General features: G+C 36.9%; 1 protein-coding gene across 1 annotated transcript in view; it reads right to left on the reverse strand.

The window, feature by feature from the left end:
• LOC133775468 (disintegrin and metalloproteinase domain-containing protein 32-like) overlaps positions 1-20,891 on the reverse strand; it is a 137,551-nt gene that overhangs the window by 58,748 nt on the left and 57,912 nt on the right. The window contains exons 11-13 of the mRNA XM_062213801.1: positions 13,992-14,128; positions 10,245-10,419; positions 1,168-1,271 (exon numbers count right to left, since the gene is read on the reverse strand). Coding sequence (XP_062069785.1) covers positions 1,168-1,271; positions 10,245-10,419; positions 13,992-14,128 — 416 coding nt within the window. The remainder of the gene's footprint in view (positions 1-1,167; positions 1,272-10,244; positions 10,420-13,991; positions 14,129-20,891) is intronic.

Consider the following 20,891-nt stretch of genomic DNA (forward strand, 5'->3'; position numbering starts at 1 on the left):
GATTAAAGAAGCTGTTAAACAATAGAAGTATTTGAATAAGAAACCTAATCATAATCTTTTCTCCTGGAAATCTTCTAGTAAATTCCATATGCAGCATTCTGAAAATCTATATAAATATTTTTAAATGGACATCTCATACTTTTTTTATTATATCTAGATGATACAGAAAATATTGTACAGGTAAGAATGTAATCACGTGGGCTGGTGTTGTGTTATAGCAAGTAACACTGCAATCTGGGACACACCGTCCCATCGGGTACTGGTTTTGGGTACTGGTTTGTGTCTCAGCTGCTTCACTTCTGATCCATATCCCTACTAATGGCTTGGGAAAAACAGAGGAGGAAGAAACAAGTGCTTGAACCCCTACCAACCTTGTGGAAGACCCAGATGAAGCTCCTGTCTTCTGGCTTCAGCCTGGGTCAGCCCTTGCCATTTAGGCCATCTAGGAAATAAACCAGTAGATGGAAAATCTCTCTCTGTGTGTGTGTGCGTGTGTGTGTCTACCCATATCTGTGATTCTTTCAAAATTAAAAAAAGAATGCAATCATGTAATGAGAAAAAAAATCAATCAAAAATACAGAACCCATGGTAGACAGTTTAACATACATATTCTCATATGAGGAACTTGTTACAAATATGATGGAAGGGTTTAATGGAAAACAGGGAACAGAAAAATTGTTCACTGTTCAAACTAAATTGTGATCCTTCGGGCAAATGTTCTTCTATAATAACTTCGTAACTTAAAATCTTGTTACAGCTACAATTTGGAAAACAAACATTGTTTTTAGTGAGTTTTACTCTTTATACATTTTTGGAAAATTTCTGTATCATTCAACAACAAATTTGCAGATATATATCACAACCAGTACATCTTTATAAATAAAATATAGTTTATAGTGAATGGATAATTGTCCTTTTCAGTGAACATCCTCAGTATTAAAGAGTTTTATAACATGTGAAAATCAGGACATCAAAAAATCAAGGTAGTGAAAATATTAGCATTAGAAAGAAGCCTAAACAGTAAACAAAAATTCACAAATTCAGAAACATGGTCTAAATTTATTATTTTTACTCTTTTATTAAAAGGGTAATTGAACTATAGCTTAAGTCCAAGTATTCTAGAGTAAACTACACTATTTATTATGTCATTAGAAAATGTTAATAAACATAATTCTTACACGGCATTGTAAGCAGCAGTCTCCTGAGAGACAATTGAATCCTTGTCGCAGCTGACAAGTTGCAGGATCACAACAACTGTCAGGTCCACATTGCTATAAATGAGTAGAACATACAAGTAAAAATACACTACTACAATATTATCAATTTTAGTAGGAGCTGTATTTTCTGGCTTCAAGTTTCGAATTTGGGAGAAGACATGAGTATTGCTAACATTTATATTTTAACATCTTCTAACATTGAAAATACTAACATAGGCTTTTACTTCAGGTCAGAAGTAACTGATACCCCCAATTACCTTCTTATCCAAATGGAAAAACACAGGAAGTAATTTTTCTCAGAAATTGAATATCAGGCAATTCTCTATGGAGAAGAGAAGCAAATGTAGTAATCCCTAAGTCACCAGCTTTCCACTTACAGATATTTTCCCAAGCAGAGTGTGATGATTTCATTACTTGAACAGACAAAGATGACTCCAAAGTTGCTGAATTAGTTGAATGCATTTTTGTTGAACAGTAAGCCACTAAAAGAAAGAAGTCTAGAATTCTACATAGTGGTCATCACAGGATGGGTTTTAAGATGTCCTAGACATTGCAGAAAAACTTAGGTGAACCTCAAGGAAAAGTGATTAAAAACTACTTAAGTAGAGGTAAAGGCAGATAATAGGCCAAAAAAAGAGGCTTTAGTCTAATGTGCGTACCAAATGGAGTTTCAAAATGTGGTACGGACTGGGGAGGAGACTGGAAGCCAAAAAGTATGTGAAGAAATTATTGTTATTTTGTTGAAATTCAGAAATAAACCAAGAACCTAGAGAACCACAGAGTCATCTAATTTCAAGCAGGAAAAATACGAAAGCATCACATATATGTAGTTCAGAATCAGCAACTGAAATCCAAAGAGGAAAAAAAAATCTTGAAAATAGCCAGAAAATTGGGGCCAGTGCCGTGGGTACAGTAGATTAATACTCCACCTTCAGCGCTGGCATCCCATATGGGCGCTGGTTCTAGTCCCGGCTGATCCTCTTCCAATCAAGCTCTCTGCCATGGCCAGGGAAAGCAGCAGAAAATGGCTCAAGTCCTTGGGCCTCTGTACCCACATGGGAGACCAGGAAGAAGCACCTGGCTCCTGGCTTTGGATCAGCGCAGCTCTAGCCATACTGTGGCCAATTGGGGAAGTGAACCAATGGACGGATGACCTTTCTCTCTTGTCTCTCCTTCTCACTGTCTGTAACTCTGGCTCTCAAATAAATAAAATCTTTTTAAAAAGTAAGAAAATAACCAGAAAATCAAACCACTTTATGCACAACAACATAATGGTAATACTTCCCAATGACTTCTAATAAAAAATTAAAGACCATGGACATTATAATATCCTCTTTGAAAAGCCAAAAGAAAAATCTCTGTTTACACAGAGTTCTATAACCAATAAATATCTTTCAAATGTAAACATAATGGGGCCGGCGCTGTGGCTTAACAGGCTAATCCTCCGCCTTGCGGCGCCGGCACACCGGGTTCTAGTACCGGTTGGGGCGTCGGATTCTATCCCAGTTGCCCCTCTTCCAGGCCAGCTCTCTGCTATGGCCCGGGAAGGCAGTGAAGGATGGCCCAAGGCCTTGGGCCCTGCACCCGCGTGGGAGACCCGGAGAAGCACCTGGCTCCTGGCTTCGGATCAGCGAGATGCGCCGGCTGCAGCGGGCATTGGAGGGTGAACCAACGGCAAAGGAAGACCTTTCTCTCTGTCTCTCTCTCTCTCACTATCCACTCTGCCAGTCAAAAAAAAAATACTAAATATAATGCTTACATTTATCTTTATATCTTTACAAATATCTTTACACATGTAAACATAATGTGAAAATATTTTCAGATAAACACTAAGCTCATTGCCTATTGATCTGCACTGAAAAATTGGTAGATGAACTTCTGCAGCTGAACAAAAGGGATTTAATGTGTAAACACTCACTACATAAAAGAATTAAGCCTTCTTGAAATAAGAAATTGAGGGCAAAAATTTCTTCCTTATAAATTCCCTCAAAATAAAGTTGCTTAAAGAAAAATAATACCCATGTACATAGAAATAAAATAAGTGGGGAGGTAGAAATGTAAGTATATTGCTTTAAAATTCATACCATATAAGTGAAGTTGAATCACACAATATGCTAGTAGACCAAGGTAAGTTAAAGGTAGATAGTATAAACTCTACGTGAACGATTAAAACCAAAATGTTATGCGGGCAAGTACTGTTGCATAGAAGGTTCAGTCTCCACCTATAGTGCTGGCATTCCATATGGGCATCAGTTTGGGTCCAAGCAGCTCTACTTCAGATCCAGCTCTCTGAAATGCACCTGAGAAAGCAGCAGAAGATGGTCCAATTTCTTGGGCCCCTGCATTCACGTGGGAGACCTGGAAGAAGCTCCTGGCTCCTGGTTGCTGCCTGGTCCAGCCCCATCTGTTGTGGCCATTTAGGGAGCAAACCAGTACATGGAAAATCTCTCTCTGTCTCCCTCTCTCTCTTTCCCTCTCTACTCGTTGTATCTCTGCCTTTCAAATAAATAAAATTTTATTATTACAGCATGACTTGTCTCCTCAAAACTCAAGCAGGTGTTAAACTTCTTATGTCTTAAAATTAATGGTTGATGGCCTAAGGATGGAGATTTGTTTTAACTGTGTTAGCTAAGAAATGGGACTACTTGAAGGTCGTTAGATTATTGGAGACATTCCCTCAGTGGGTGTTTCTTGAGAATGACTGATTATTTTGAGTTTGAGTTCGGTCCGGGTTCTCTCTGCATTTCCTGGATCATCATGCGATCACTCCTCCACATTTGCCATGCTCAGCCTTCTCAGATGCTGGATTATGGGGTACATGAACCTGAACTGAAACCTTCATAATGTGAGCTGAAAGAAGCCTTTTCCTTACTAACAAGCTCTTCCAGGTGTTTTAGTTAACATGATGAAACGTGGACACATTAAAAAATATAGACATCTAGTCAGATAACAGAATACAAAGCTAGATACAAAGATAGAAAAAGAACAGGTAGACAAAAAAATGCATATGAAACCAACCATATTAATTATTAAAAATAAAATATATTAAACACATAAGCTAAAAGACAGATATTATCACTGTGGATAAAAAGATCCAACTATGTGATAGCTACAAGAAATCTGTATTAATCAGCTAATATCAACTAAAAGTAAAAGGGAATCAAAAGACACAGCACCCAAACACTAGTCATGAGGAAGCTGGAGTAACCATATTAATGTCAGATAAAGAATATTTACCAAGGTTAAAGAAAGTATTTCATGATTAGTCAACTCATCAAAAGCCATAAAAACTCCTAGCAATATTTAAGTCAGGTAGTAGTGCTTCAAAAACCTAATATAAAAACTATCTGAAAAGATTAATAAGCAATTTATAATTATGGAAGACTTAAACTCTCTTCTCTCAGTAAGGGAAAATTTTTTAAAAAGATAATTAGAAAGGATAATAGAGGGGTGGCATTTTGGCTTAGTAGGTTAGACTACTGTTTGCAATGCATAATCCCATACAAGTGCCAGTTTGAGTCGCAGCTACAACATTTCTGATCTTGTTACCTGCTAATGTGCCTGGGAACCCAGCAGAAGATGGGCTAAGTGCATCAGTCCCTATCATCCACATGGGAGAACTGGAAGAAATCCTGTGCTCTTGACTTTAGCCTGGCCCAGCCCTGGCTGTCATGGCCATTTAGGGAGTAAATCAACGAATGGAAGATCTGTCTCTCCCTCTCTATCTCTCTGCAACTCTACCTTTCAAATAAATAAATCTTTTTTTTTTAAGTAAAGAAATGGTATAAAAATTTGAACAACAAAAAGCACTTGCCATTTTGAAAACTAAACATATTGTACTGAAATGTGTCAGAAATCAATATATTTAAAAGTACGGATTCTCCCATCGGGTGTGGGCGATCCAGTGAGACTGCCCGTCTAATCCATGCAGTCAGCCTGACAAGTGGCGGGCGGCGGGAGCCCCAGTTACATTACTCCCTACCCCCGCCTTCTGCCAATCAAGTAAACTACTCTTGGGTGTGGCCCAGGTCCAGCAGGACCACCTGGAAAGCTACCCTGGCTATGCAACCTTCAAGCTGATTGGAGAGGCATATTGTCGCCAGTATAGGTTTTTTCCTATAGTTAGTGTTCCCCAGAGTAAGTTACGCCCCTTCTCCCTGCCCTTTAAAAAATGTAGGTGGCTGTGAATAAACTCAGACATATTTGCTGAAACTTGTGCTCCTTGTGGGAAGAACACTGTTACCCTGCTCTCCCTGACAGTGTGGCTTTGCAGGACAAAGGGAGCTTGCAAAGAAATGGTTCCAGGTGAATTTGGTATCCTGAAAGGTGGTAAATGAAGATGCTGAGAAAATTAGAGTACACGTCCCTTTCTCCATGACCGACTTAGGTTAATATAAACAAAAGTCAGGGCAGTTTTCAGAATATCTGCAAAGGTTCATGTGTTAATTCTGACCTTTAACCTCATCTGGATTGAACCACACAAACTCTTATCCACTTCTCCCCAAAGGGAGAAACAGTAAATCTGGGCTGAGGCTCAAGCTTATGCTCACTCCTTGGTGGCTGAATGATCCAGGAAATATGCTGTTGAAGCTACAGCAGTCCCACTAAGACAAACTAATTGGAATTATCAAGGATGTGTTGCTGATTTAAAGCTCCAAGACCATATGGTTACCTGCCTACTGGCTTGGATGAAAAAACTGTTCAGGGAAGCCTGTAAATTATGACAAAGTTGGGTAAGCAATACAGTATAAGGAAGAAAATCCTGCCTTATTCCAGGAACAGGGAGTAGAGGCCTTAAGAAAATTAAGTAACATAGACTCCAGCAATCAAGAAGGGCAAATCGTAATTGGTACTTCTTTCAACAGTCAGCCAACCATAGATATTTGGATGAAACTCCAGAAATTGGTCATGGAAACCCATAACCCTATGTTTTGCTACTAAACTTTTCATTACAAGTATTTTATAGTAGAGAAAAAGGTGAAGAGAAAAAGATTTTCCAACACAAGGACCAATAGTCCAGACAGCCAGCTAATGGAATAATAGTCACTGCAGCCAGTGCCTAGTAACCTCAAGGCCAAAACAAGAGATGCCCTCCTATGGCTGAAAAGCCCACAAGGAATGTTCTAGGTGTGGGAGGCTGGGGCGCTGGCACAGGAAATGTCCCCACCTGAAAATCCCACTTGGCCCCTGCCCTCAGTGTAAAAAAGACAAGCACTGAAAAAGGGATTTCCCACAGTTCTAACAGCAGCAATCTCTTGGTTCCCTCATGACATTACCTAGGAAATGGCAGGGCCCAGGAATTTAGGTGGTTCCACAATGCATGGAAGTGTGCCTTCTTGCTTAAATGGAAGGAAGCTATATATTAGATATAGGGCCACCACAGACAAAGAAACAGCAAAGAACATTCCTGGGAATGGAAAACTTATTCAGAATCTGTATTCCAAAATTTAGATTGATAGCCAAACCCTTCATGAGGCCTTAAATGATTCCTCACAATGACCCACTGAGATGGACAGAACAAACAAAAGACCTTTCCAAAGATTAAGGATAGGGGCCAGCACTGTGGTGCAGTGGGTTAATGCCCTGGCCTGAAGCGCCAGCATCCCATATGGGCACGAGTTTGAGACCCGGCTGCTCTGCTTCCGATCCAGCTCTCTGCTATGGCCTGGGAAAGCAGCAGAAGATGCCACAGGTCCTTGGGCACCTACACCCGCGTGGGAGACCCAGAAGAAGCTCCTGGCTCCTGGCTTCAGATTGGCACAGCTCGGGCCGTTGTGGCCGATTAGGGAGTGAGCCATCAGATGGAAGACACACCCCACCCCCCCCGCTCCGCTCCGCTCTCTGTGTAACTCTGACTTTCAAATAAATAATAATCTTTAAAAAAAGATTAAGGATATGACAAAAGAATGAGGATATACCCTTTCACTGGGGATCCCTTTTCTAGACAAGCCTTACACACTGTTTGTGGAAAGAAAGCAATGGGTGTCCTGGATTCACTCACCCAGAATCTGGGGCCGCTTTCATGACTGGTGGCCTACTTTTCTAAATACCTGGATTCAGTGGCTGGGCAATGGTTTAGATGCTTGAGGGACTTACTCCTATTATAATGTTGGTGGAGGAAACCACCAGCCGGACATTAGACCAAATTCTTGATATTCAAGCTTCATATAAAAGGGCTCTAGAGATTAAAAGACACAATGGCTAACAGTGATTTTTTTTTCTTGTTACTGTTTGTTGAATTCATTACTCAGTGGGAGGGAGGGGTTAAGCTTATGATTTTAATATAAACTAAAAGTATGTCATTGTAAAAATTAAAATAAGAAAGGAGGGAGAGGGGATGATGGGAGCATGGGTGGGTGGGAGAGTATGGTGAGAAGTATCACTGTGATCCTAAATCTATATATGTGAAATACATGAAATGTGCTCACCATATCTACACACACACACACACAGAGAGAGAGAGAGAGAGAGAGAGGAGGAAACCTTACTAAATACCAGACTCTCCTTTTAGATTCACCCCCAAGGTAATTCTCAAAGTATGACAAGTCTTCAATCCAGCTAGACTTCTGCCATCAGAAGGCTCTGAAAAGCCAGCTCACTTTTGTGTAGAGACCATAAAACAGGTCTACCCAAGTAGGCCTGATATATAAGAGAAAGCGCTGGAAAACCCAGACGGTGGATGCTTCACTGAAGGAAGCTCAGTTCTGCCAAGCAGAGGTGGGATTGGGAGTTAAGGAAGAGCCCAAGAGGAGATCCTTAAGGCTGTCAGCTAGGTTTGCTTATGCAAAAGTGGAAATGTAGCCCAAGAAGGCATTTGGGAAAGATAAGTCACCAGAGAAAAAAATGCAAGCACAGGATAAGAGAGAAGCAAAGGGAAAACAGCCAAGGTGGCCAATCAACAAACTAAAGAAGAGTTGCGTGCAGAAAGAGGAGAAACTAAAATTGAAGAGTTCAATCTCTGATGAAGCAGAAGAGAAATAAACCAGTCTAAATATCATATACTGTGTCATATCAGTGGTCCCTGTCTCCCTTCTTGTATAATCCAGATGAATATGTTTATAAAGTAGTTAAAAATGCGAGGTTTTTTAGTAGCTCCAGGAACATTTTTAAGCTTCATCCCATTTTTAAAGTGTGACTGATATTTTTTTAAGAGGTGAAATCATTTGTTGGTTGTTCATTCTTTGGTACAACCAGAAAATAGAATATTAAATCATGGGAGGCTTCGACTCTTTTGGGTGCCAGTTTAAAATTCCATAGGTGGGGACAGTTTTTATTTTCCACAGTACAACACACACTAAATCGCAATTTGGAGCAATATCTATGCATTTAACATGTCTTCAATATTTTCAGTTACTTCTCCTGTGTTGTTTAGTAGAATTGTTTCCTACAGAAAAGCACTCCTTGTTGCTCTGTCAGAACTATGTGTGCTCTGTAACGTCTTCAAGTGTGGTAGTGCAGTTTTCCTAATAATTTTGTTAATGTGCTGTGAAAGCCTCAAAATTTGAGCATGTTGTATATATTAAATTGTGAATTGGTGGGATTTATGTAACAGCGACACTTGAAGATACTCATACTTGAAAGCCTCCATGGAAAGTTACTGGAGTAACTTTAAAAAAAAATGACAATTCATGTTTTTTTTAAGATTTTCAGTACATATGTTAAGAATTATATACAATTTGGGGCCAGCGCCGCAGCTCACTTGGCTAATCCTCCACCTGCGGCTCCAGCACCCCGGGATCTAGTCCCGGTTGGGGCTCCGGATCCTGTCTTGGTTGCTCCTCTTCCGCCCAGGGAAGGCGGTGGAGGATGGCCCCAGTGCTTGGGCCCTGCACCTGCATGGGAAACCAGGAGGAAGTGCCTGGCTCCTGGCTTCGGATCCGTGCAGCGCACTGGCCGTAGCGGCCTTTGTGGGGTGAACCAACGGTCTCTCTCTAACGCTGCCTGTCCAAAAAAAAAAAAAAAAAAAGAAGAATGAAAAAAGAATATATACAAATTGAAATGTCTGTGTACTGATTCTCAACACCAATAAAATCACAATTATGAAAAAAATACATTGTATATATAGTGGAATATTAGCCATAAAAAAAAAGGAATCCTGTCATTTGCAGGAAAATCATTGGAACAAGAGGACATGATGTTAAGTGATTTAAGCTAGATGCAGAAAGACAAGTACCACATGTTCTCCCTATATATACGAGCTAAAAATAAAGAAAAATTCAATCCATATGCAGAAAATTGATTACCAGAGGCTTGGAGGGGTTGGAGGCACAGAGAGAGTTTCCAAAAGCAGGAGAGGCTAGGTGTGGTTCATTAATTATGACAAAATAGGCCATAAAAATGTAAGTTGTTAACAATACTGGAATCTAGGTGTGGAACACCTAGATTAAAACACCTGAAATTAAAAGCTTAAAAATCAAATAGGTACATTTTTAATTCTTTAAAAACATAGGGAGGACCTGTTCAACTAAATAATTTCACATCATAATTAATACAATGTGAGTGCAAGTCATTCAGCTCTAAGAATGTAACAAAACAACATATTTTATATCTATCTTTAATCAAGGAAATCTACCATATTGGTAGTATTGCTGCAAATACTGAATGATATGTAAGACTTGTACCTTGGACTTTTTGTACTTCATTGTAATACCATGGCTTCCCTACAAGCGAATGATAACATCCATCACCTCCTATTCAGATTGCAAACTGATAACAGATCCCCTCACCAGAGTACTGTTCCCACTGTGAAGTAATACACTAATGGGCATGTGATGTGCTGCTAGCACAATATTCTTTAATAAACACATATCAATGTTTGAAGGTTAAGCAGAGATTGGAACGGTCTTATTCTTTCACATTTGATTTATAACCCAAAAGCTCTTTCTAGATTCTCTTTTTGTCCCATTATCAATAATTTTGTAGTATATTTTAAATTTGTGCAAAACATTTATGAAAATGAAAAAAACAAAAATGAGACAAACTAAAACAATGAATTTCTTAATGAGTTTTCCTAGTTATAAGACTTACTTCTGCAGTACCACAATCACAGATTTCAGTGCCCTCTACTTTGCCATTGCCACAGACTATCCTCTTTCTTTGCATTTGTGGTTTATTCTGAAGACATCTGGCACCCTCATTTGAAATGAGACTTGTAAAGTCACTCAAACTGCAATTGCTAAAAGTCTTTGCACCACTGGATTTCCTAAAGATTAATCCATAAAAAATTATTGGCATGATACTTCTGAAAACATAATTCTATATTAACAAATTAATTTTCAAATTTTAAAAATGAATTAGGAACAGAATGTTAATAATAAGTGCTTAAAGGTAAAATTTCTTCTCAAAGAGGTCATTTGATTTCACCTGAATGTATGTTTTTTTTTTTTAAATTAGATGCAACTCAATAGCAAAAACCCAAATAAACTAACTTAAAAAATTGCAATAGACATTGCTACAGATAAAAATTAACACCCAACTGACAACAAATCTTTATTAAACAAGTTATAATGTGCTTAGTCCTGAACCCTTCAAAGATTTCGGAGAAACTATACATTATATACGATTATACCCATAAAAAAAAACTTCAGAGAATATTTACAGTGGATTTGTTAGTTTTGATATGCAGTAAAAATATGTAAGGAAAGGAGGAGGCTGACACTAACTGAACATCTAGTATAATATATACTTGATTATTTAATCTTTACCACAAACCTCAAAATACAGACACCTTATTAATCTGCAGAATGAGTATTAATACAGCTATTTTTGTTATATAAATTATATATATTTATATATACATAACTATTTTATATATTTTAAATTACATCTATATTATCTCATGTTATTTATAAAAATCATAGAATAATTAAATAGAACTAATTAATACAGCATTTTTGGTGCAATTAGTATTGGAGTTTACTCTTAGCAATTTTCAAGTATCAGTAGAATATTATTATTGTAACCATGTTGCACAAATTTACAATTGGCAGGATATGGAATTAACCTACATGTGTATCAGTAGATGAATGAGGAAAGAAAAAATGTGGTAAATATAAGTTGGCCCTCTGTATCTGCAGATTCCACACTATGGACTCAAGCAACCACAGATGGAGAATATAAAAAAGAACTGCCTCTGTACTGAATAGGCACAGGATTTGATTCTTATAACCATTACAAAAAATACAGCAACAACTATTTATGTAGCATTTATATTGCATTAGCTATTGTAGAAATGATTTAAGCATATAGGAGTGTGTAAGTTAAGCACCCATAGTCCAAAACAACCAGGGCAAGAAATTTTTCAGACCTCAGATTTTTTTTTCGATTTTGAAATATTCACTTAGACCTAATCAGATAACTTGAATATGTGAAATTAATCTTTCACATACATATAATACACATGTTCTGAATGTAATTTATGGATTGTTTTTAGTGAATCTACATTTTGACTGTGATTGTCTTATGAGACTATGGAATGTACCACCTGTGGTATCATATTAGTACTCCAACACTTTCAGATTCTGCAGAATTTGGGGTTCCGTATTTTCAAATTAGGATTTCTCATTGTGTTCTACACTATGTTATGGAAAGGATGTGAGTATCTGTGGCTATCAGTATCTTGAGTAGACATGGGGTGGGGGTCCTATAACCGATATCCTGTGACAATCAAGAAACCACTGGTATACACAAGAATATGAGACTTTAAAGTTTATAGCAACGAAGATGAACATAAACAGCATTATGCTAAGTGAAATAAGTTAATCACAGAAAGAAAAATACTACATGATCTTATTTAGATAATGAAATATGAAAGAATCAAATTCTTAGAAGTAATGGGTAGGATGGTGGTAACCAGTGGCTGGCAGTGGTAAGAGATGTTTGATTACAAATTCAGGTACTCTGAACCACATAATTCATCATTGATTATTATATACACCATAAAGTATCTCCATTTAGATTAAAACTGATGTTTTGGAAGTTGATGAAAAATTTTAATGAAAATTTGCAACATTTGTTTCTGGGAATTATTTAGCATACCTGTATCTACGTCATCACATATGTGGGTAGGATAAATTATGCTTGGCTAGGATTCTAAATGAAAATTTTAACAATGCTTCTCTACTTTTGAGATAAACAAATGAGGGACAGTTACTGTGGCATAGCGGGTAAAGCCGCCACCTACAGTGCCAGCATCCCATATAGGCACCAGTTCAAGTCCCGGCTATTCTACTTCTGATCCAGCTCTCTGCTATGGCCTGGGAAAGCAGCAGAAGATGGGCCAGGTCCTTGGGCCCCTGAACCCACATGGGAGACCCAAAGGAAGCTCTTGGTTCCTGGCTTCTGATCAGCACAGCTCCAGCCGTTGCAGCCAACTGGGGAGTGAAGTGGCAGATGGAAGACCTCTCTCTCTCTCTGCCTCTCCTCTCTGTGTAACGCTGACTTTCAAATAAATAAATCTTTAAAAGAAAAGATAAGCAAATGAAAAAAGTTCAAGTAGGTCACCTCAAAAATATATAATCCCCAATTATTCATACTATTTTGCTGTCCATAATGGCAATTAAGTTAAGAATACATGTCCCCAAAGTTTGTGATTAATCATCTTCAGTTTCTGTTTGATATTTTGCATTCAGAATTCTAATTCTATATTTGCTTTATTCCCAAATGATGTTATTAGAGCTTGATGATAAACAATAACAGAACTAGCCTAGCTTCTGGGTTCAAAGAACAGGGAAAAAAAGTGATAGAAGAGAATGATAGCAAAGAAAGTAGTGCTCCCTACCATATTTCCAAAGTTGGAGTTAGCACATGAGTGTTTCTGTAAATGTGTATTTATTCCATTTATGCATCTATAAGGAAGGTATATATTCATCATGCATCCTTATATGGATATTTGTTTATATAATGACTATTTTAGAGAAAATTATAATATATAAGTATATACGTTTCAGTTTGTTCTATTTTTAGAATATGAACATTAACACCTTTGGTGATACTTAGGTGTAACTATGACTAGATCATGTTTTCAAATTGATGCCTTATTCTCACGTTTGGCTTTTCATAGTTCTTCAGTAACAAATAGGTAATTCTTATCATATGTCATATTCTATAAAGGAAAAACCACAAAATACTAAAGGCAACTGTTGTAGCATTTATCTGATTTTTATGTTGATTGATATTTGTAAATTTTTTAAATCACTCTAGGTAACCTATCACATAATTATGAAACTATATAATTTTATTTTCTCACTGTATTCTTATATTACCTTCTGAAATAAGAGGAAAGATTATTCCCATTGTAAAATAAGAAAGTTAATCTAAGCACAGTCAAGTAATTTGTCCAAAACTACATAAATGCCATGTATTTGATACTCATATTCAACTAGACTTTCTATTATTTTGATGGTTTTAATGTTTTTTCACAATATTAAACTATTTTGAAAGCAAAACCAAAGATTCTAACATAAACATTACTTGTTACATCTTAATGACATATTTTTAAATATGTCAGCATTAAGTAAGTGCTTTCAAGTATGTATCTAAAGGAAAATTCCTATGCTAATACATATTACAGATTGGATTTGCTTTCCCTAACTGTCTTTACTGGTACACTTCACTCCATAAACTTAACATTTTAATTTAAATGTCTAGGTTTTCCCATTAATTGGTCCATTCATAGTTACATTGTGTTATATGTAGATACTGAATTTTTGCACTTTAAATATTTAAAACAGAATAAACATGACCAATAGACAAGTATTTTTTAAAAAAACTTACATAGCTTCTGGATTCATTATACAGATGGCTTCTGAGCAGTGACATTTCTTTGGATCATCATATGATATCCCCAGACTGAGTGCCAGCATCTGGGAGACAGTAACTGAAAATGCCTCCAAAGTTAACCTCTTGTGATACTATAATAAAAGAAAAGAAAATTCAGATGAAAAATAATTCATTAAATGGTGGTTAAAATAATTTTGTTACAATTCTGAACTTTTTTCTTTTTCAAGAGATATGGCTCCTAATGCTGTACCACTTGTCTAGGCAACAACATGGTTTTAGTTAGAGGCTATGCATGTTGTGTTTTTTATTTTAACCATGATTAAATCTGTGATATTATAATTGCCTGGGAGGGGAAAAACCATCAGTTTCCTATAGTTAGAAACAGAATGGTTTATAATATCACATAGCTACATCCAGATGCTGTTGGTTAGCCCAAGATAGTCCACCACCTCTGAGGTACCACTGCCAATGTTGCACAGGCACTAGTTGTCCTTCCAACTAGATTGTGTGTTCCTTCACCAGATGGGATTAGTCCAGCTTTTTTCCCAACCAGTCATTTCCTAGGATCCAATATTGTATAAATTCAATATTGCATGTCTTGTGCATAATTGTTCTAAAGGATCTCACTTTATTTATACATGAATGGTGTACATTGCCATATAATGTAAAAAGAATGATCTACATATAAACAATATAGCCAGTTATCCATGTGTCATACAACCTAAATCACCAAATAAACCTTGAACAGTGAAAAAAATAGTTGAAGCTCTTCTTCATATGAAGTTGTATTAAGATATAAGCATACTGAGATTATGCAGATCTTTGTCATAATTTAACAGTTGATTGCCTAGCAAATTTAAGAAAGCTATCATAGCTATGTATAAGGACCTTATTTGATGAAGAAACTTTGATTTTTTATAGACTTTTGACTATATGGACCATAGTTTTCAAATAACCCAATTTCTTAGAGGAGCTCTGATATTCATGTCAGATAGTTCGTGTAATCTCCTCCCAGCTCATGTATAGCCACATAATCAAATTACCCAGTTTAAGTGTATTGTCTGATTCCTGCTAATCACATTAACTTGCATTAGGAGAAGCCACAGAGAAAAGACTCTGTAAGTATCATTTATGGATTAGGTTTCTCATGGATTAAGCAAGTGCACGGGTAACTTCCTTTCAAGCAAGAATGGTACACTGGTAATTCATTACGTCTGAAAATCAGCTGGCATGGGATAAGGTACAGATAATTTGCTATAGTATAAACATAAATAATAAAAGAATTGGAGGTGAATTGGCTTCTTATGACCACCTTAAAATACATATAATGAAAATTAGAAAGGGAAATCTGTGACTAATGAACTAAAAATACAGACAATCAAAACGTCTCTGAAGCAGCACTGAAGTAACTCATTTTGTGTTGTTGTGGATTGATGAGGCTGAGGACAATTCCTGAAAACTAAATTTGGTAGGGAAGGCAATATAATCTGAAATTTGGGCTGGGAACAATTGAGGTAACAGAGGAGGAAGACCTCCCAAGTAATGTAAGAGTCTCTACATTAAAAAACCAAAAACTGGGGCCAGCATCATGGAATGGCCAGTAAAGCCACAGCTTGCAACACTGGCATCCCATATGGGAGCCACTTAATGTCCCGATGCTCTTCTTCTGATCAAACTCCGTGATAATTACCTGGGAATAGCAGCAAAGGATAGCCCAAATGCTGGGCCTCTGCCACCCACACTGTAGACCTGGACTCCTGACGTCTGGCTTCAGCTAGCTCCGCCCTTGCTTTTGAGGCCATTTGGGGTGCAACGTAGCAAAGGGAAAATCAATCAATCAATCTCTCTCTCTCTCTCTCTCCCCCCTACATCTGTCAAATATTCTTTTTTTTTTAAAAAAGACAATCTTGTTTTTGTTTGCAAAGATGCAACTCTTTATTTCACAGATCTTTTGTTCATTTATTTAGTTTTGATTTCATTTATCTCTGCTGTCTTTATTATTTTTTTCCTTCTACTACCTTTTATTTGTTCTTGTTTCTCTAGGTCATTGAGATGCACTGCTAGGCTGTTTATTTGATATTTTTATATTTTTGTGATAGGGGCAGTTACTACTATAAGCTTACCTCTGAGTACTGCTTTTTTCTGTATCCCATAAGTTTTGGTATTTTATACTTTTATTTTCATTAGTTTCAAGGAATTTTTAAATTTATCTTTCTTTCAATGATCCATTGTTCACTCAGTATATTACTCAGTCTCCATGTATTTGTATAATGTCTCTAAAGTGTCTTTAGTTGTTTTCGTTTCTTTTTATAAAAAGAATTTATTTAATTATTTACTTAAGTACTTGAAAAGCAGAGTTACAGAAAGTAGGGGGTGGGAGATAAGAGAGATATCCCATCTGCTGGTTTACCCCCAAAATAGCTACAATGGCTGGTGCTGGGCCAGGTCAAAGTCAGGAGTTTGGACCTCCATACTGGGCAACTGTATGAGTAGCAGAGGCCTAACTACTTGTGCCATCTTCCACTGATTTCCAAGGCACATTAGCAGGGAGCTGAATGGGATATGTAGCAGCTGGGACTCAAGCCAGATACTAAGACTGCAGATGGCAGCTTAATCTCCTGAGCCACAACACCAGCCCTATATTTTCTTGTTAACTTGTAGATTTATTCCGTTATCGTCAGAAAAAAATACACATGATACAATTTCCAATTTTTATCTTGTTGGGATTTGTTTTGTGGCTTAATATGTCATTTATCCTAGAGAAAGTTCCATAAGATAAAGCTTTAGCTAAGGAAAAAAAAAAGAAGTTTCAAATAAATAAAATCAAGAGATGAAAAAATAATAGTTTGCAACTGATGCCACAGAAATAAAGGACAGTTTTTAAATTGTATCTCAATTAAAAACAAAGAGAACAGACATATGTATTTCATAGATACAATTCTAAGAAGGTAAATACATTCCCCTGCCTCCCTTTCTCAATTGCCCCTCCTCTCTTTTTTCTTTAATATTTGCAATAACACAATTTCAATTTACTTTATAATCACAGACTTAATTGCATTATTAACTATAACACTAAACAACAAAATGAGCAAGAATATGCCACAAAACTGGAAAACTTAGACATGAAAACACTTCTGAATAAGAATAACTTACACAAAATTCAATCAAGGCATAGAAAACTTGAATAAACCAGGAACAATAATAAGATTGAATCAGTAATAAAAAATCTCCCGGAAAGGTCAGGAAAAGATGGACTTACTCATGAATTATAAAAGCTTCTAAGAAATAACTAACACAAATTCTCAAATTCTCAAACTCTTGCATAACAATTGACAGGGAGGAAATTCTTACAAACTCATTCTATGAAGCTAGCATTACCTTGATACCAAAACCAGACAAAGACATGACAAAAAAGAAAAAAAAAAGTAAACTACAGACCAGTCTTCATTATAAAAATAAATACAAAAATTCTCCACAATATACTAGAAAATTGAATCCAACCATACATCAAAAAGATCACATATCATGATCAGGTGGGATTTATCACAGGGATATGAGGATGGCTCAACATATGGAAATAAGGTACCCATATTGTGGCACAGCATGTAAAACTGCTGCCTGCGATGCTGGCATCCCACATGGACACTGGTTCAAGTCCGACTGCTCCACAACTGATCCAGCTCCCTGCTAATGGCCTGGGAAAAGCAGCAGAAGATAATATCACATCAACATAAGGAAAGACAAACATCATATGATCATCTCAACAGGTGCAAGAGGAGCATTCAATAAAATTTAACATTTATTCATGATAAAGAAAAAACTTTGAACAGATTACATACAGAAAGAACATACTTCCAAATAGTAAATGGTATATATGACAAAGCCACAGACAGTATCACAAGGAATGGAGAAAAGTTGAAAGCATTTCCTTTAACATCTATAACCAGACCAGGGTTCCATGCTCATCACACTTAGTTAATATATTTCTGAAAGTTCTAGCTAGAACCATTTGACAAGAGAAGCAAATAAAAGACATAAGAATTGGAAAGAAAGAAGTCAAATCATTCCTGTGTTTTGTAGATCTCACACACACGCACACACATGCACGCATGCGCGCGAGCACACACACACACATCACACATATATATGTATGTATGTATATATATATATATATATATATAGAGAGAGAGAGAGAGAGAGAGAGAGAGAGAGAGAAACCTAAGGAATATACCAAGAGAATGTTAGAACTGATAAACTCAGTAAAGTCACAGAATATAAAATCAACACATAATAAATAATAATTTTATGTGTCAATAATAAAGTCACTGAGAAAGAAATTAAAAGAGTGATCTCATTCAGGATAGCTAGAAACAAAAATAAAAACAAAAAAAAACCATCTTGGAATAAAATTAACCAAGAATGTGAAAGTCACAAAAATTGAAGATAAAAAATTAAATGACCCATCTTCATTGATTAGAAAGATTAACACTGTTAAGATGTCCATAATCAAAGTAATTTACAGATACAAAACACACACACACAGAGAGAGAGAGAGAGAGAGAGAGAGAGGGAGAGAGAGAGAGAGAGCTAGAAAAAAGAACTAGGAAAAGCAATCTTAATATTCACATGGAAGCAAAACAACCTGCTGCAGAGCCAAAGTCTTAAAAGAACAAAGCTGATGGTTGAGTTGTCTGTATAAGAGTTCAGATACCCACATGCCACACAGTTATATCTAGGTTCAATTCCCATCTTTGTCTCCTAAATCAAACTTCTATCCAATTCAGACTCTGGGAAGTAACAGCGATGGTACAAATAATTGGATTTCTGCTACCCACACACTGGACACCTGGATTGCATTGCTAGTTCCCTGTTTCAGCCACAGCCTAACTTTAACTACTGCAGGAATTTGGGAAGTCAAACAGCAAATTTAAGTCCTCTTCTTCTCTGCCTCCCTCCCTCCCTCCCCTCTCTTTTCCTCCCCCTGTTTCTCTGTTTTCAAATACTTTTTCTTGAAAAAGAACAAAGCAAGGGGCATCACAATACCAGATGGCAAGACATACTACAGAACAATTATAAACAAAACAGTATGATACCAGTACAAAAACAGACACACTAACCAATGGAACAAAATAGAAATCTCAGAACTTAATCCAAGCATTTACAATAAATCTTTAATAAGATACCCAAATGGAGAAAGAGAATTTTCTTCAGTAAATGGTGCTAAGAAAATTGGATATTCACAAGCAGAAGATTGAAATCTACCTCTCACCATATATAAAAATCAACTTAAAATTGGACGAAAATCTAATTATGATATCTAAAACCATGAAATTATTGGAAAAATCATAGAAAACATTTCAATTCATTTTCTTTTGTATATATAAATATATAAAAGATATATTTATTTATTTAAAAGTCAGAGTTACACACAGGAAGAAGGAGAGGCAGAGAGAAAGGTCTTCCCACACACTGGTTCACTCCCTAGATGGCCTCAGTGGATGGAGCATTGCTAATATAAAGACAGGAGCCAGGAGCTTCTTCTGGGTCTCCTTGGGCAGGAGCCCAAGGACTTGGGCCATCTTTTATTGCTTTCCCAGGCCTTAGTGGAGAGCTGAATCAGAAGTGGAGCAGCCAGGACTTGAACCAGTGCCCATATGAGATGCCAGCACTGCAGATGGCGGTTTAACCCGCTAAGCCACAGTGCAGGCCCCTCAATTCATTTTCAAAATCAATGATTTGTTTAGAAAAGAATCCACCCAAAAGCATAGGAAATAAAAGCAAAAACTGACAAATGGGATTATACCTAAGAAGCTTCTACACAGCAAAGGAAAAAATTGATCAACAGAATAGATAATTGTGAGAATGAGAGAAAATATTTGCCAACTATACACCTGATAAAGGTAAAACATCAAAAATATACATGGAGCTCAAGATATTCAGTAACATTAAAAAATCCATTTCTTAAAATGGGCAAAGGATATTATACTATTTTTTCAAAATTAGAAATACAAATGGAAAACAAACACATGGAAAATGCTCAGGATCACAGCCATCTGGAAAATGCAAATAAAAATTACAGTGAGGTATCACCTCATTCCAGTTAAACACCTATTATTGAAGATCAAAACCAAAATTTTTTGCAAGGATTTAGGGAGAAAAGAACCCTAATAGACTATTGGTGGGAGTGAACATCAATATAACCATCATGGAAAACAACATGGAGGTTCCTCATAAAACTGAAAATAGATCTAAGATATGACTCAGCTATACCGGTTCTGGGAACATATCCAGAGGAAATGAAGTCAACATATGGAATAGATGTCTGCATTTCCATGTTTACTGCACCTCTATAAAAATATTAAAGATACAAAATCAATCTAGATACCAGCAATGAGTGAACTGACACCGGTAGCATGGTATATATAAAGAACAGAGCTGAAAAGCCCTTCACTCAGCCCAACTTCCAAAGTGACCACTGCAGCTGAGGGGATGGTCAAGTAGGGTCAGCAACATTGCAGGCAGAACTGTAAATTTCTTGTCAGAGATGCCACCTGCCTTGACCTGGCCAGCTCTCCTCCCAGCCCAGCCAAGTAATGAAAGTCAACAGAGTGCCTTCCCCTAGGAGGTTCACACCTCCCTTAGGATATACCCCATGTGAAGAGATAGATAGGTCTGGGCCTCTGAATTTACAAGGCCTAAAGCCCACCAGATTATTATCAAGCCCCTTCTATCAGGTTCTATTTGCCTCTCAATCAGAAAACTTAATTATAGCTTAGACAGCACCTTTCTTAGCTCCTCTAATAATGACTCTGTCCTTTGTTCTAGACCCTGTCCAGTGCACTTGGGCCTCATTCCTTTGTAATCATAACCTCTACTCTACCACCAATGGCTCTA

Source organism: Lepus europaeus, chromosome 16 (assembly GCF_033115175.1).
Source record: "Lepus europaeus isolate LE1 chromosome 16, mLepTim1.pri, whole genome shotgun sequence".
Classification (NCBI taxonomy): Eukaryota; Metazoa; Chordata; class Mammalia; order Lagomorpha; family Leporidae; genus Lepus; species Lepus europaeus.